Genomic DNA, 18,111 nt, shown 5'->3' with positions numbered 1-18,111 from the left:
GAGCGTTTCAGGGAACCATCCTGCATGTCTGTGGTCTTCACCAGGCTGTGAGCTCAACAAGTGAGTCCTAGGGAGGTGTGACACATCCCTCCAACCCCCCAAAAGAAAAGTAAGGAAAATACACTTATAGGCACTTACTTGCCTTAGTAAGTTTACTTTTTAAAAATCAATTAACACCATTACATATATAATGTCAGGGGAAATAGAAACCCTTTGCGTTTTTAAAAAAACATTCTGATTACATAAGTAATATAATGTAAGTACATCTTGTTAAACATAGAAATATATTATGTCAATGATGTTCTTTGTAATTTCCTCTGTAGATACACACCTCCCAACCAAAAGTTACTACTAACAATAAGGTGTACATTCTTCCAGGTTGTCTTTGTGTTTATTATCATATGTGCTGCTTTCTGTACAAATATGGAATTCTTACTATAATATCATTTTATAACTTGTTTTGCTCACTTCATTTATTTTAAATATTTTTCCTATTAATATATATTTAACTCATTGTTTTTAAAGGTATATTTGAAAGAACACATTAAATGTGATTCTTTTGGCAGATGCCTGTAGTAATGGTATATAATGAATTAGTACAAACAGTTGTATAAAGTTGTAATGTCCCTGCCCATTCTTTGTAGCAGAGTTATCATAGCAAAAAGTTGTGCTGTTACTTTTCAATTTTTGTCTGGTGGTTGCTGATGATAAAGTGTACTTCTTACGCTCACTCAAGGGCAAAGTTGCATGTTAGCAAATCTGCAGGGGGAGAGAAACACAAGTGATGTTTTTTTATGTAAATAAAAACAATGAGAAAGGGTGGTATACATTGGTTTCTAATAGATTATGTGGTCATGGAGCACTTTTTATCAAAATGGGGTTTTTTGGAGCACTGGGTAAGTTGGGTGGTAGTGAGGGATGAAGGGGTAGGAAGAGGATGGACTCCCAGATGGTTGGGCCGCTGGCACTGGGAGCAGAGAAAGCACCACCTGGGTGTATGCTGCATCGTTGTTTGAGGGAGGAGGGTGCCTGTGGAGGCATAAAGACTTGGAGACCTACGTCTAACTTAACCTTCAGGAAAAGTTGATGAGGCAGAAATTAGTCATTTACCACCTAGATTTTTTCTTCTTTGTGAGGAAGTGGATGGACAACTAAGAGGTTCATCATGTCTCCTTTAACCTGAATCCTGAAAGAGCACTTTCCTATGAACTCTAACAATAGGTATCCATTTAAGTGATACTTGATTATTATAGTAGTTTTATATGCTAGTGATACTTGATTATTATAGTAGTTTTATAGTATGTGTTATTAAAATAATTTTATTTTCCCTTCTCTCATTGCTATATCTTTTGTTTGACAGTTCCTTAAAACAATTTTGTTTGTAGAGACAACAGCTGTTTGCTTAGTCCCACAAAGCAGATGTTCTGCCAACCTTGTGGTTTTAATATTTTAGTTTCATTTTAATATTTTCATGGTGCGCTAAGTGAGTAATTGTAATTAGTAACTCATAGTGCCTCGTTCAGTGTTCAACCAATAAACATCTTTTTATATTATTAAAACTCTTAGGCCTCGATGGGTGGTTCCAGTTTTGCCGAAAGGGGAATTAGAAGTGCTTTTAGAAGCTGCTATTGATCTTAGTAAAAAAGGTAAGTTTAAATGGTCTTATGCTTTCCATAATGTATGCTACTAGCTAATAGTTTCACTTCATGCCTGAAGACTTTTTCTGTGTATTCCTAGACTAGAACATTTAACTAAGTTTTCTTGCTATGGCTTATGATTTGTCCCTAGAGCAAGGGCTCATATCCTTCGGACAGCCTTCAAGGATGTTTGTGAACTCTCTGAAGTTATACGTAAAATTTGTATATATTCATATTTAAACTGTTTAGCTTATGTGTTGATTATTCTTTAATACACAGAAAAAGGTTTGGATTTTCTCCAAAAGAAAAAAAGACCTGAAAGATGAGGTCCTGTGTTTTTTTTAAAAAAATAACCCAATTAAAAGGAGTCATGCTGTTATTCTTGTCTAGAAGTAAAAGCTTAATTTTGGAATTAATCATTATTTTTTTCAGTGACTAGTTTTCTTTAGGTGCAATTGAGTTCTCTTAGCAAAGGGCTACTATTGTAATATCTACTCATTTTTAAGGCATTGGAGATTAAAATAAACAGCAATAACATTTCAATTTCTGAAATAGGGTAGCCATGGATGTGTTCTAATTATCAATAGGAATCATCACAATTGAAATTAAATGTTGTAAAAACTATTGTCTTCAGTAGCTTGCTTAAGTGTCTCATTCCACGGCAAGGGTAAAATTTCCTTTGTCTTAGAGTAATTACCCTCCTTCATTTAAGGAACGTGTCGTTACACCTTACTAATCTTAGAAAACCAATCTAATAAACTATGAAAATGCATTATCAGATAACCATTGTTTTCACCACTCAGATTTCTTTTGTTCATTTACACATTTATTCATCAATTCAGCAGATTTTTGAAGACTTCTGTCCTAGACATTTTTTAGGTCCTGACTGTACAGTGATAGGTAAAAACACACAATGGTATTTCATTTAACATCATTGACATTCATTGGAAATGCAATCCCCTCCTCCTCCCCATATTTCTTTGGGACCGTGGTTTATTTTAATTTTAAGCAAGGTTCAGATTTGTTAAAGTACAGTACTGGGCTTAAATGTCATGTCTGTTGTACAGCCAAAATCGAATAATACTCGTATGTTCAAACTGAATGGCTTTTCATTTTGTCATCAAGAGTTAAAGATTATTTTGTGTGTCTGGGGGCATGTAGCTCTGTTGCCTTTCTGAAATCAGGCGAAATTAAAAGAAAGATATAAAGAAGCATAGATGTTGAGCCAGTGGAAGAGACTAATACGGAAGATGATAATTTATCTTTAATCGATGAAACTCTTCTGTAGAATAGTAGAACAGTATTTGATGTCAAATGGATAATGTACAAACAAAATGAGATTTTAAAAATAGTTAAGAAACGTCATTTTTTTAAAAAAATTTATTTATTTTTGTCTGCGTTGGGTCTTCATTGCTGCGCGTGGGCTTTCTCTAGTTGCGGCAAGCCAGGGCTACTCTTCATTGCAGTGTGTGGGCTTCTCATTGGGTTGGCTCCTCTTGTTGCGGAGCACAGGCTCTAGGTGCGCGGGCTCGGTAGTTGTGGCTCGCGGGCTTTAGAGCACGGGCTCAGTAGTTGTGGCACACAAGCTTAAGTGCTCTGTGGCATGTGGGATCTTTCCGGACCAGGGCTTGTACCCGTGTCCCCAGCATTGGCAGGCGGATTCTTAACCACTGCGCCACCAGGGAAGTCCCCGAGAAACGTCATTTTAAAAATTTTAAGATTTGTTGTCAGAGAGTAAAATACTGTGAAGTATTTAAATCCCCTATCACATGGTACTCATAACCATTTTGTATTTAAGGTCAGTCCAGTGTCATAATTTGAAATAGTTTTGATTCATCTTAATATTACTTGGATTAATGTACTCTTATACAGTTAAGTATTTTTGAAATTCATTGAAGATTATTTTTGTTTCTGAATCTGTTACCTTTTTGACCTCTTATATGTAACGCTGTGAGTTTTTTTCCAAATCTAGTCGGCATTTGTTAGCTGTTACTGAATATTTTACAATTATTTTTATCTTATAATTGGACATTGTAAGACAACCAGAGAAATATTTTGTTTACATTAATTTTTCTCTCCTCTTCTTAGGCCTTGATGTTAAAAGTGAAGCATGTCAGCGATTTTTTCGCGATGGGCTAACAATATCTTTCACTAAAATCCTTACAGACGAGGCAGTGAGTGGCTGGAAGTTTGAAATTCATGTGAGTCTTTCATTTAAATTTTGAAAATCAGATTTATATAGTGATGAGTGTGTTTTCTTATATAGTATATTTGGTTATATATTTGATCCATTAATTAAAGGATTTTAAAATGAGAAACTTTAAAAATTTATTAGTTATAATTTCTGTTGAAAGAAGCATGATCATTTAGAATGAATGTGAGATTCAGAGTTAGAAAACATTGGTTTAATCTGTCTCCTTGGTTCTCAAGTGCCTTGTGACTTTTGACAAGTGACCATATTTCACTGAAAATATGACAGTTGTGAAATGCACCACTCACTCACTTTATGTACCACTGAGGAAGGAAAACACCCAAGATGGGGAATCTGTTATCTGAGACACAAAGGGTCAATGAAGAGAAATAAACTTAACATACAGAAAGAAACACCAAAGAAACCTGCACATTTCAACTTTGGCACCTGGTAGAGGGGGAAAAAAATCTCTTAACTTAAACCACAAGCTCGTATTCAAACAGTTTTGAAGCCTGAATTCAAATCAGAGTTGTGATACAAAAAATATCAAATGGGGAACTTAAAGTGGTCTCAGGTTGGTGGTGTCCCCAGATGACTGGCAGAAACCAAGACAAATCTCTACAAATACCTTCAGTCTAGGTAAATGCACTATGCATTGATTATGTGATAGTCAGATTCCAGAGATCTTAAAAAGTGATAAGAAATGTGCATTTTTAGATTGAAGTACCATAATTACTCCAAGTCTCTGTTCTTGTTTATAATATGGAAATATGGTTATAAATTATGAAGCAGAGCATATTTTTATGCCCTGTGAACTATTTCTCAAATATAACCATAGCATAAAGATACCAGCATCTTCTAATTCAACGTGTAAGTTTTTAAGTATAGAATGGAAAGTTTGGGAGTGGTATCAGACTTTTGCATTGAGGCGTAGATAGCAAACCTACTCCACCTGGGATATTTGATGATACATTGTTTAGATTTTAGAATTGTTGCCTCTAGTCGGAAAATTGCATAGAGAAAGCAGTGGTAATTTGCATCTTGTCTGGGGACATAGAGCAGTGCCTACTTCATTTTGTAAGTCATTGCAAATAGCTTTTGAAATTAGGTACTATATAAATTATAAAGTAAATGCTAATTTCTTTTTTGATATATAAATTTGATCCCAATATTAGTAAAATTAAACATAACTCAAATGATCGGTATAGCACAATTGAGAGGTCATTATTAAGATATAATTAATCAAGGGCTTCCCTGGTGGCGCAGTGGTTGAGAGTCCGCCTGCCGATGCAGGGGACACGGGTTCGTGCCCCGGTCCGTGAAGATCCCACACCTGGTGGAGCTATGTGTGGCCAAGTTGTCCCAAGACTGGTTTCCACTTCTAGAACTTCTCTCCATGGCCTTAAATCCTCATTGCAAATTCCATATCTACAATGGTACACGTCCATGTGAATCCGTTTCCTCAAATGTTCAGTTGCCTGAAGATGAACTCTTTGCTCGTTCTCCAGACCCTCGATCACCAAAAGTGTGTTGGTTTGTTATTTTCAAAGTTAAATATTACAGTTGTTTTGCTCTGCTGTAGAACTTTAAATGATCTGAACCTACCGTTAACATGGAGGAGGGTAATTTCACATTGCTCTTAAAGGGATTTTGCATTATTTTGTAATTTTTTTTTTAATTTAAAAATATTTTTGGCTTTCTCCATGTAGTTAGTCCCCATTGTCTTCTGCCCAGCCTCTTGGGAAATAGTCATAATTTGGGTTGGTATGAAACAGAGCATATTTTTCCTTTTAAATAAGAGTAGAGTAGGAGATTACTTCTTTGACCAAGGCCTGGCTAATGTGTCATAGAACTATAGAAATTACAAATGAAAGCAAAATAGCAAAACTTACAAATATCAATGAAATATATATAGTATACATAAACGTAAAAGTTCTCCAATGTAAATTTTCTATGCTAGCATAAACAGAATGTACATTAAAAAATGCATCCCTAAGCTGTACTTCTTTTAATTAATATTAAATAATTAACCATATATAATTTTTAAACTTTAGAATTTAGGAAGACTTTTTAAATATTGATGACCTTATTTTTTAAAAAAAGGAAAATTTGAACATATATATATATATATATATATATATATATAGTTTGGTTTATTCTGTTAAAAGTGGAAATCATCAAAACTTATTGAACTTCGAGCTGAGAGTTTCTGCTATTTCCCAAGGTTCCTGTTGTTGCCACTTCAGGCTTTTTTTGTTTGAGTAAATCAAATTAATATTTAAATAATGGCAATCTCTAAAATATACCTGTATTTTTTTTTAATTTTACCTAACTTTTTGCTCTGTAGGTCAGTAGTAATCTGTAAGAGTCTCAAAGGGAACAAGTTGATTTAGGATGGCTTCTGGTTGAAGACATTTTTAAATATCTTTCTTTGAAGCCTAGCTTTTCTTGAGTATTATTAATTTTTGAGTATTCCTAATTGCGTAAGTGTACATTGCAGCTGAAAACATATGAGATTAGCTTTAGACTGATTCTTTGTGCACATATATATACTGTGTTATATATGCATAACTGTTGAGTATATCAGCCTAATTATTTCAGTTACTGGAGAAATAAAAATACATTACATAATAAGTATGTACTTTCTTAGAATTGCTGAATGCCAAAAGGGACCTGGTGAATTAAATGCTCAGATTTTTAATTTTTTTTTTAAATAGCTTAATGATTTATTGCAAAATGAGCATCCATGTAACCCACTCAGGTCAAGAAATAGTACATTGTCACTCCCTGGAGGACCCCTTCCACACTCCCTCCCAATCATTGCCTCCTCTGGCCTTCCTAACGTTAAGTAATGTCCTAACTAATAAAATAATTTCCTTGCTTTTCTTTATAGCTGGACTCAAGCACATGTCCATAATCCCTGTAGTTTCGTTTTGTCTATTTAAAATACCTTATGAAAATTAAATTGACATAAATTCTTTTGTATCTGACTTTATCTCAACAGATTTCTTTGTAAGAGTCAGAGTTTTAATTGTTTTGATTTAGCCTTTTAAGGCCAAATAAAAAGGAAAACATTATAATGAACTTACATAGAAATAGATGGTAGATTTATTTGAGAATTTAATTGATTTAGAGTCTCATAAAAATCGTATCAAAACTACCATAGTGTCTGTTTAAAGCAGTTACCTTTTACTTAGCGTTTTCCCTTTGTCCTGAACACTGCTTTTTGTTTGTTTTTGAATAGCTGTAGAAATTATTTTTGCTTAAGACTTAAGTAGAGAAAGTGCCCCTTTTTCCCCCTCTTGTTTTTCTTCCCTCAGTGACTTCCAAAATGTGGCCTTTTAGAAGAAGGCAAGGACTTAAACGTTGTCTTAAGTACATGACTTTTTAGATACATTTGATTGTTTTATCTGTATAAGCTTTTGATTCCTTTTTAATTTGCCTATCCCAGCTGCACTGTACTTGTGAGTTACTTGCTATCCCTTAGAGAAGAGGTTGAAAGATAATTCTCACTATTGTATTGTGGTACCTCTAAGATGAGAACTGGGTGTATTCACATGAGTCAAAACAAAGCATCAACCAGCATGTTCTAGTTGGAACAAAAAATAGAATACCAGGGATTAATTTTTCTTTGGCTTTAAGATTATTGTAGTTTTAGGGTGTTTGTAGTTATTCACAACTACAACAAAAAATAAATTCAAACAATATCTTAGGTTACCAAATATCTTTTTTTTTTTTTTTAAAGAGTCTTTTTACCCCCTTACATTTTTTAAAATAGACCTTCAGATAATAAGGTATTCTCCTATGGTGGAATCTCTGAGATAGAAGCGTGGCTTCTAATTCCTGTTCACCAGCTATATCGTTACAAACAAACAGCTGTGCCCTAGTGATCTATACTAATGCTTTTCTCACAGACAGGATTACTGTGAACAATATGCAATATTCCGTGTCTTTTTTCAAAGATGGTTTTACATAATAATTTTATTGAATTTCCTGTTTCTATTATGTTTCAATCAAGAAATTATTTCAGATAGCATTTTCCACCCCCCAAAAGCAGGAAGTTAACTTTTTTATTAACTGTATTGTTGCAGGGTTGGCTCGTGGATCTTCTCAACAAATTCGGCACTTTAAATGGGTTTCAGATTTTGCATGATCGTTTTATTAATGGATCAGCATTAAATGTTCAAATAATTGCAGCCCTTATTAAGTAAGTTATGTTTTAAAATTAATCTTCAGTGCATTATAGAAATTGCTACTTACTTGCTTGATAAAAATTGTTGCTTTTTTCAAATGTGGTTTCTTCTCTTTAGCTGGTAACTTGGATTTTTTATTTTTTAAAGGAAATTACTCTGTTTTTTTTTAAATTTTTTTATTTTTTAAAAATATTTATTTGGCTCTGCCGGGTCTTTGTTGCGGCACGCGGGATCTTTGGTTGCAGCATGCGGGCTCTTAGTTGCAGCATGCAGGATCTAGTTCCCCAATCAGGGATTGAACCCGCACCCCCTGCATTGGGAGTGTGGAGTCTTAACCACTGGACCACCAGGGAAGTCCCCGGATTGTTTTAAAGTAATAGGTACAGTCTGAGTTCAGTCCTAGTTGAATTGTAAGAAATTGAATATTAAAAGAGATTTTTGTCTCTCTTGTTTCAGACCATTTGGACAATGCTATGAGTTTCTCACTCTTCATACGGTGAAAAAGTACTTCCTTCCAGTAATAGAAATGGTTCCACAGTTTTTAGAAAACTTAACTGATGAAGAACTGAAAAAAGAAGCAAAGAATGAAGCCAAAAATGATGCTCTTTCAATGATTATTAAATCTTTGAAAAATTTAGCTTCAAGGGTTCCAGGACAAGAAGAAACTGTAAAAAATTTAGAAATATTTAGGTTAAAAATGATACTTAGGTAAGATATTTACCTCTTGAAATAATTATTTATGTGAATGTTTAGAATCGTATTTAACGCTGAATTTCTCTTACAGATTATTGCAGATTTCTTCTTTTAATGGAAAGATGAATGCACTTAATGAAGTTAATAAGGTGATATCTAGTGTATCATACTACACTCATCGGCATGGTAACCCTGAGGAGGAAGAATGGCTCACAGCTGAACGAATGGCAGTAAGTCCTTTGATTTTACTTTCATGAATAAGAATCTATCTAAGGCAAAAATCAGAATAGCTCTACTTAAAGTTAGTAATGTTAACATTTTAAAGTAAACTTTGAAATTGGGAGGTGTTTGGATTGATCTACAACTCTGTTAATCCTGAGAACTTTTTGTGATAACATGGTTTATTATTTGGTATATTTGGTGATATATAATTGTTTGATCATAATGGATAGCTTAGCACATCTTTGATAAGCTTACTGCTGAATGTAGGTGTTCTGAAGTAATTATTAGCTTATCGGGTGGGGGGTTGAAATTGAGTAAATAAAGGTGATTTGGGAAATAGATTGGGTAGTATCTGGTAGCTATTGAATGAAGTGGCCTATTCATTTGACGAATTCCACTTAAAGATTTTAAAATAGGAAATAGAATTATTAGAATAAGATACACATGAGTTAATGTTTTGTCATCATTGTAAGGACTTTGCTTAAGCACTTATATTTACATCATTTTGATGCTGAAAGTTGAGGAAACTTTACCCTAGATAATTTGCATATATTATAGTTTAGAAATGAATAAGAATGCTACTTAAATATTGGTTGAATAACTTTAGTGCATACTGTCTGATAGTACTGAGGAGACATCTGTAAAAGAACTGTCCTTGACCTCAAGGAGGCCTCAGTTTAATAGGGAAAACAGTGATTAGAATGTGATAAAAGGTATGTGGAGGATGCCTAGACACATTGGCCCTGTGTTAGGGGGTCAGGTGGTAGACATCTAGTTTTGTGTATCTGATTTGTCTGTTCACCTTGTGGAAAGTCGAGCACAGAGCTACTCAGTGTGGTCTGAGGTCTGGTTCTGGTCCTTGAGCTGTTGCCAAGGCTAGATGAATATGGCAGATGGCATTGAGTGTTTAGAAACTTCTGTAGCAATTTCATATTGCCACATTTTAGTTGTATTCTATAAAAATATCTGTCTGTAATAGATTAGAAGTAAAAAAGGGCCTTTACCAGCTGAGAAGTGTAATTCTTTTCTCTAGCACATTTTGGGACTAAATACTTTTTATTCTCATTAAATTGAATAGTGTAAAATCATACAGTGTGGACTGTTACCTTTGTCTTGTATCATGAGTTAGTTTTCTTTTGTTGACTTAAATATTAATTAAATACCTGTCAAGCAATATAGCATAGTGTTAGAGAAGCACAGACTTTGGTAGCTTTCAGCCTTGATTCAGATTCTAGTTCCAACACTTCTGAGCCTGTTTACTTTTCTGTAATAGGGTAATACAGCCCTCATTAGGATTGTTGAAAAGATTAAAAAGCTAATGGATAAGGAATAATAGTGTAATTGGTTAATAAAAGTAAAAAGTACCTTTTCACCCAAATCAAAACTGGTATAAAAGAATCTAAAGATCCTAAAATAAGTCCTATAACCCACCATACCTAAACCATGGTGATCGCTACATTTATTTATTTTTGGCTGCGTTGGGTCTTCGTTGCTGTGCACGGGCTTTCTCTAGTTGTGGCGAGCGGGGGCTACTCATTGCGGTGGCTTCTCGTTGCGGAGCACCGGCTGTAGGTGTGCAGGCTTCAGTACTTGTGGCTCACGGGCTCTGGAGCACAGGCTCAGTAGTTGTGGCACACGGGCTTAGTTGCTCTGCGGCATGTGGGATCTTCCCAGACCAGGGCACGAACCCATGTCCCCTGCATTGGCAAGCGGATTCTTAACAACTGCGCCACCAGGGAAACCTGATTGCTACATTTAAATAATAATTTTCTGAGTAAATGCTGGAGTAAAATCTTTTTAATGATTTCACTGTTTCTAATTCATGGAAACATTTCTGTATGTGCAAAATTAAGTTCCATGAAATTATTGTGATTTTTTTCATAATTTTGTATCAAAAGAACACATAACCATGTTACATTAGTGCATTATATTTTGAGTTGTTTTGTTTTGTTTTTGTTTTTTTGCACTACATGGGCCTCTCACTGCTGTGGCCTCTCCTGTTGCAGGGCACAGGCTCCAGACGTGCAGGCTCAGCGGCCGTGGCTCACAGGCCCAGCCGCTCTGCGGCATGTGGGATCCTCCCGGACCAGGGCACGAACCCGTGTCCCCTGCATCGGCAGGTGGACTCTCAAGCACTGCGCCACCAGGGAAGCCCATATTTTGAGTTTTTAAATTCCTACTAATGTTTAAAAGTGTGAACAGGGACTTCCCTGGTGGTTCATGGGGCAAGACTGCGCTCCCAATTCAGGGGGGCCCGGGTTCGATCCCTGGTTGGGGAACTAAATCCCACATGCCTGCTGCAACTAAAAAAAAAAAGAAAGAAACAGAAAAAAACCCTGGAAGCTAAAAGTGTGAACAATACTTTATGTATATATTTTTAGAAGCTTTGAAACAAATGTTTGAATTCTATTTAGGAGTGGATACAGCAGAACAATATTTTATCCATAGTCTTGCGAGATAGTCTTCATCAACCACAGTATGTAGAAAAGCTAGAGAAGATTCTTCGTTTTGTCATCAAAGAAAAGGCCCTGACCTTACAAGATCTTGATAATATCTGGGCAGCGCAGGTAAGGAATTTAAGATGGTGGCTCTTTGGTTTGTAAAAGAAATGTACTACTAAAGAAATGGTAGTAGTTGTAGTTAAAAGGGATGAAGACTTATACTGTTTGACTTTCAGTATAGGTAAATGCTTATTGTTTACAGAAGTCCTGTCAAGAATCCTTTTGAGATGGCCAGTAATATTTTTAAAATAAAAAGTATTCCAACATCTACTGTATGTATTTGGTAAAGGTTGACAATTTGTAGGTTTTAAATAAGAGGCAAACGTAAAATAATAAGAAATGTCTATTGAAAGAGTATAAGACATCCATAATTGGTTTCTTCATATACTTAAAACAAAGAACTCCGATGTCAGGAAAGTTAAATCACTAGATTATTTATAAAAACCTGTAATAATGCGAAAGATTAATAGCTTTTAGAAGGATAAGTGATCTTTGGTCTTAGAGATAGAAACTGTGTGATTCCTTTGATTAACTTAATGACAAGTTTCTATTCATGGATCACTTAGGAAGTATTGATGAGTTCTAGATTACAAAGCTTTGTTAGAAACCAAGAAAGCATTCAGTTTTGCCTTTGAGTGCTTAAGGTTCCAGTTTTGAAACAGTACCACTGGTGGGCCTTATTCTCCTATTTGCAATGTTAGAACTGGCATGTTAAATTCAATAAACTGTAATAAAAGTTCACACGAATTCCTAAAGTCTATATTAACCATGTATGTCAAGAAATTGAGTTGTCAGGTTTTAGATGGCAGTTCTAAAACATGTAAAATATTAGGAATTTTCTTAGGTTACACAGTTAGTTGGAGATGGGAATACTTTATTAATAGTTTTCCACAGACAGTGTATGCTACTTACTGCTGTTCAAATTTTAGTATGTTCTCATTTTCTTTGGTTTTTCAATAGGCGGGGAAGCATGAAGCCATTGTGAAGAATGTACATGATCTACTGGCAAAGTTGGCATGGGATTTTTCTCCTGAGCAACTTGATCATCTTTTTGATTGCTTTAAGGTAATAGTTAATATAGTAGTACAGTTTCATTTTTAATAGAATTAATTCATTAAATCTGTGAATGGTTCTTACCCAGTAAGTACTTAAATGGAAATCATTAGTTTCTAGTGTAAAGGAATTGACCATTGTTTTCTTTTTCAGTGAGATCTTGATGTTCATTTTTATAATAATAGTCCTCATAAATAAGGATTTTTCTTTTTTTTTAATTCAGTTGTCAATTTGGATTCCTTTCCCCTAGCAGTTTGTGTTTTTATTATAGGTTCAAGTGAACTGTAGGACTGCAGGGAAGGATTAATTGGTTGCAATGAAAAATAAAGAATCAACAGCAAGGACTACCAATACCTTTATAGTCTGGGGTGATATGCACAGGCGAATTGGAAATGTAATTCATGGACTTAATGGAAATGTAATTCAAAAGGTAGCCCAAGAGCTCCTACAGTCATATCTGCATTGGTGCCATCATGCACTTTTTAAAGCCATATTGTGTAGTGGTCTCTCTCCAGTTACTAGTGCTGGGTTTGTAAAAGCCAAGTGTTTGGTGAATTTGTGGATTAAGAGCACAGATGTTATGGCAGTGTTCACAGAGGGGCATTCTGTTAACAACTGGCATTAGATCATGAAGGTATCTTGTTAAAAATAAGTTTTAACAGTTATACTGACTGCTGGTGGGAACATAAGTTCCTACAACCACTTAGGAAAATAGTTTGGTGTTTCTGGAAAAGTGTAAGATTTTCATGACTTAATCGGTTTGACTTCTGAGTATATACTATAGAGAAATTCATGCATATGTACACCAGTATACACAATCAACATTTGTGGCAGAATTATTTATAATAGCTAAAAATTGCTATGTAAGATGGATAAATTGTGGAATGTTCATATAATGAAACATACCAATGAGAATGAGCAGATTTGAGCAGCTCAACCACAAGGGTGAGTCTAATAAAGAGAAGGTTGAAGAAAGGAATGAAGGCACACAAGAATTTCATATACCTTGATTGCATTAACATAAACGTCAGAAATAGACCCAGCTAGCTTCTGGAGTGCTGCTTACCATATTATATTTGTCCTGGGTAATAGTTACATAGGTGTTTACATTATGTAGTATAATGTGTATGTTTGTACCTTTCTTGATGTGTATTTCACAATTGAATCAAAAATAATGCCAATTACTGGCTTCTACCTAAGACCAATTAACTCTGAGTTGCTAGGAATGGGGCCTGGGAGTCTGTATTTTAAGCAAGATTCTCAGATGAATCTTAAGTACATTAAAGTTGTAAATCACTGCCTTATGGAAAAATTAAGTTTGAAGTACAACAAAGGCAGCTAAGGAAATAACAGAATCAGTTACGGTGGGGTACTCTAAAGTTAATTGCCATCATTTTTAATTTTGAGATGACTTATGAAATGATGGTACATGACCAGTGATGGCCATGATGGGAGGAGAAAGAAGAGGTTGATTGTTATTACATTCTCTGGACCCTCCACCCCCTCTTCTAAGAGTGGTCTAAATACAATAATAGTCTAAATATAAAAATAATTCCATCTTCTGTGCTCCCCCCCTTTGGATTAATAGATGTTTATTGAGCGCTTACTATTTGGTAACAAGCACTGTTTTTTGAGGTGTTGGTAAAACTGACGTTCTTATGGAGTGTGTCTTGAAACTTTCTACTAAGGATGGTTCAAAAGAAGCATGAAGTCCAGGTCACTTTGCAGTTCTTTATAGAGTGCAACCAAATGATTTCAAAGCTTATTGATTAGACTTATGTACTTGTCTGGTCTAGCTGGTCTAGTTTTTCAGTGTTTGAGTTCTAATTACGTCTTTGTTCTTCAAAGTGGTTATACCAGTTTACAGTCCCATTGAGATTTTCACATCCTTGCCAGCACTTGTTTTTGTCAGAATTTGGGAGTTTTGACAGTCTGTTTGGTATGAAATGTTACTTCATTGTCGTATTGGTTTTTATATCCTTGATCACTAATGAAGTTGAACATCTTTTCATATGTTTCTATTCTCCTTTTGTGTGTGTGTGAAAAGCCTGTTCAAGTCTTTTGCCCAATTTTTCCCTTTTGAGTTGTTTGTACTTATTGGTTCTTAGGAATTCTAGACATATTCTGAATGCTAGTCATCTTTATCAGTTCAGGTGTTGCAAATTGTGGTTGTTTTTTTTTTTACTCACCTTATGGTGGCTTTGGATGAACAAATGTTCTTTATTTTTTTAAGGAAGGGCTTTTTATTTATTTATTTGGCTGCGTTGGGTCTTTGTTGCTGTGCGCGGGCTTTCTCTAGTTGTGGCAAGTGGGGGCTACTCTTCATTGTGGTGCGCGGGCTTCTCATTGTGGTGGCTTCTCTTGTTGTGGAGCATGGGCTCTAGGCGTGCAGGCTTCAGTAGTTGTGGCACGTGGGCTCAGTAGTTGTGGCTCGCGGGCTCTAGAGCGCAGGCTCAGGAGTTGTGGTGCACGGGCTTAGTTGCTCCATGGCATGTGGGATCTTCCCGGACGAGGGCTTGAACCCGTGTCCCCTGCATTAGCAGGTGGATTCTTAACCACTTCGCCACCAGGGAAGCCCTGAACAAATGTTCTTAATGGATTCTTCTTTTCATATTTAATGACTCTAGTATATGTCTGTTAGAGATAAGTACATAAAGAAAAACTTCACAACATCGTTATCATACCCAAAAACTAATAATTCCTTAATATTCTCAAACAGTGATGAAACTTCAGTTGCCTCAGATTATACCTTATTTTTGGAGTTTGCTTGAGCTAGGCTCCATAGTTTGTAATCAGTTGCATATGTCTTTTAAGTCTCTTTGAACCTACAGTTCCCCCCTTTGTCTTTACTTTTTCCTTGTAAATTATTTGTTGAGGAAACTGGATTGATTATTGCTTTGCTGTATATCAAAAGTATGATACAGAGCCTTTTTTGTTGTTGTTTTGCTAGAATATATCATAGGTGGTGATGAGCTCTTCTTTAGGAGGCACATAATGCTTGCTGGTCTCTCTCTTTAAAATGTTTTTTTTTTTAAATCTTTATTGGGGTATAATTGCTTTACAATGGTGTTAGTTTCTGCTTTATAACAGAGTGAATCAGTTATACATATGTTCCCATATCTCTTCCCTCTTTGTCTCCCTCCCTCCCACCCTCCCTATCCCACCCCTCCAGGCAGCCACAAAGAACCGAGCCGGTATCCCTGTGCCATGCGGCTGCTTCCCACTGGCTATCTACCTTACGTTTGTTAGTATATATATGTCCATGTCTCTCTCTCGCCCTATCACAGCTCACCCTTCCCCCTCCCCATATCCTCAAGTCTGTTCTCCAGTAGGTCTGTGTCTTTATTCCTGTTTTACCCCTAGGTTCTTCATAACATTTTTTTTTCTTAAATTCCATATATATGTGTTAGCATACGGTATTTGTCCTTCTCTTTCTGACTTACTTCACTCTGTATGACAGACTCTAGGTCTATCCACCTCATTACAAATAGCAATTTCGTTTCTTTTTATGGCTGAGTATTATTCCATTGTATATATGTGCCACATACAGTCTAATATTTCAGTCTTTTCTTATATTCCTAGAAGCTTTCTCTTATTCCTTTCATAATTTTAAGGGGTCTAGGAGGAATTAGAAGTATGCACTCCAGTTGACTTATGACATACCCTGTATTTATCACATTGTAAATGTCTGAGTAATAATTCCATTGAAAGGATCCTCTATAATTTACTTAATCATCCTTCTGCTATTTGCCATTAGGTTGATTTCAGTTTATTTTCCAATAAACACTGATTATCAACTTTATACATATACCTTTTCTCATGTTGTTTAGCAACATCCCTGACCTCTACCCACCAGATGCCACCAGCCTGCACACATACCCCATTGTATAAACTGGGCATTTAAAAAGTACCATTTTAGAGAGGGTTTGTTTTTTTGTTTTTTGTTTTTCCATTTTAGAGTTTTTAAATGAGTATTCTGTCTTCTAAATTGAAATAGCATTGTATCATTTCTGTTCTGTGTAAGTCTTGGATAATAACAGACTTTGTTACAGACTTCTGTTTTTAAATGTGTGTAATGCACATTGCTCTATAAAAGGCTTTTTTCATTTATTATGAAAATCTTTGTATATCAAGTTGTCTTTAACATCTTTTAATATAATTCTAAAGGTGCAAATGACAGACTGAATCTAAGGCAGTAGTTTCAACAGGAGGCTGTTCTGCTTCCCAGAGATGCTTGGCAATACCTGGAGATATTTTTCGTTGTCACAGCTAGGAGGAGGAGTTGCTACTGGCTTCTAGTGGGGTAGAGGCCAGGGGTGTTGTTAAACTTCCTACAATGCACGTGACAGCCCCCCACAAAACTGGAAAAAGAGTTTTCCAGTCCAGAATGTTTGTAGTACCATGGTTGAGAAACTCTGATCTACGGTATTTAACTGTAAATGGAGATTCTTTTGTTTTTCCTGGAATTTAAATCTGTCCTGTCTTATCGCTCAGATACCACTTGAATAATGCTGTGCTTAGCTGTGTTGTTTTTCTGATGAATATAGCTTATCCAGTGACAATTTTAAGCAGTGACCAATAAATTTGTGTTGTTTCCATATCATTTAAAAAAATTTTTCTAGGCCAGTTGGACAAATGCAAGTAAAAAGCAGCGAGAAAAGCTACTTGAGCTGATACGTCGTCTTGCAGAAGATGATAAAGATGGTGTGATGGCACACAAAGTGTTGAACCTCCTGTGGAATCTGGCCCATAGTGATGATGTGCCTGTAGACATCATGGACCTGGCTCTCAGTGCCCACATAAAAATACTAGATTATAGTTGCTCCCAGGTAAGGTTGTGCTGCCTTGCTCACTTTTTGTGACCCTTCTCGTTCACCATGAGGATGGCTTAGATATAGAATAGTTCCAGATTTTTCTGACATTGTTATTTTTGAAGTGATCTTCAAGAATTGACATACTTTGTTCATGTAAGTCCACCTTCCTCTTAGGTCTCTATGTCTGAGTTTTGTGCATCATCTAAAAGCAGTTTAGTCTTCTTAGTAGAAAGACGGTATAAACAAAACAAGTAATATAGTGGTGGTAGTGTCAGATGTATGGTGCTGAAATACCAGTTTCAAATATCAGTAGATCATATAAGATATTAAAGTTGATTATGGACTTTAGAGGTAAGAGAAGTTAGGTTTTCTTTGCTTCTTACGGAAGTTAAGAAGAATTAGTAGAACTTCCTAAACACTAAAACATTTAGTGCCTTCCCTATGAGCAGATCACACAACAGCTTCCCTGCATTCTGACTTCTAGCATGTGTATCTTTTTAATTCATGGTAAAATGAATATTGCTGAGTAACTAATTTCCTACTTGTTAAAACTATTTCCTATACTAATGAACTGAAATTTAGATAAGAACTAATAAGCTCACATAGGTGTAGGTGTTTTCTTTTTTTTTTTTTTTTTACTACACTTGTACTCGTAGTTCATTAAGTATTTAGTATACCAAATAGTAATAAGAACCTTGAGTTTAAATTATTTCATTAAAGAGAGACACAAACACAAAATAAAAATAATCTGTACTTAAAATTGTTAGGTACACAAACCTACATTTCTGATTATTATTGACTCAGGGA

At 35.4% G+C, this 18,111-nt stretch overlaps 1 protein-coding gene across 1 annotated transcript in view; it reads left to right on the top strand.

Moving 5' to 3' along the window:
• Positions 1-18,111, top strand: part of USP9X (ubiquitin specific peptidase 9 X-linked) — a 92,554-nt gene that overhangs the window by 4,909 nt on the left and 69,534 nt on the right. Inside the window, exons 3-11 of the mRNA XM_007457193.1 lie at positions 1,567-1,646; positions 3,726-3,838; positions 5,153-5,353; positions 7,920-8,035; positions 8,478-8,729; positions 8,806-8,944; positions 11,351-11,503; positions 12,398-12,502; positions 17,113-17,319. Coding sequence (XP_007457255.1) covers positions 1,567-1,646; positions 3,726-3,838; positions 5,153-5,353; positions 7,920-8,035; positions 8,478-8,729; positions 8,806-8,944; positions 11,351-11,503; positions 12,398-12,502; positions 17,113-17,319 — 1,366 coding nt within the window. The remainder of the gene's footprint in view (positions 1-1,566; positions 1,647-3,725; positions 3,839-5,152; positions 5,354-7,919; positions 8,036-8,477; positions 8,730-8,805; positions 8,945-11,350; positions 11,504-12,397; positions 12,503-17,112; positions 17,320-18,111) is intronic.

This window comes from Lipotes vexillifer, unplaced genomic scaffold (genome assembly GCF_000442215.2).
Source record: "Lipotes vexillifer unplaced genomic scaffold, Lipotes_vexillifer_v1.1 scaffold1439, whole genome shotgun sequence".
NCBI lineage: Eukaryota > Metazoa > Chordata > Mammalia > Artiodactyla > Lipotidae > Lipotes > Lipotes vexillifer.
This window is presented reverse-complemented; position numbering and strand designations above follow the sequence as displayed.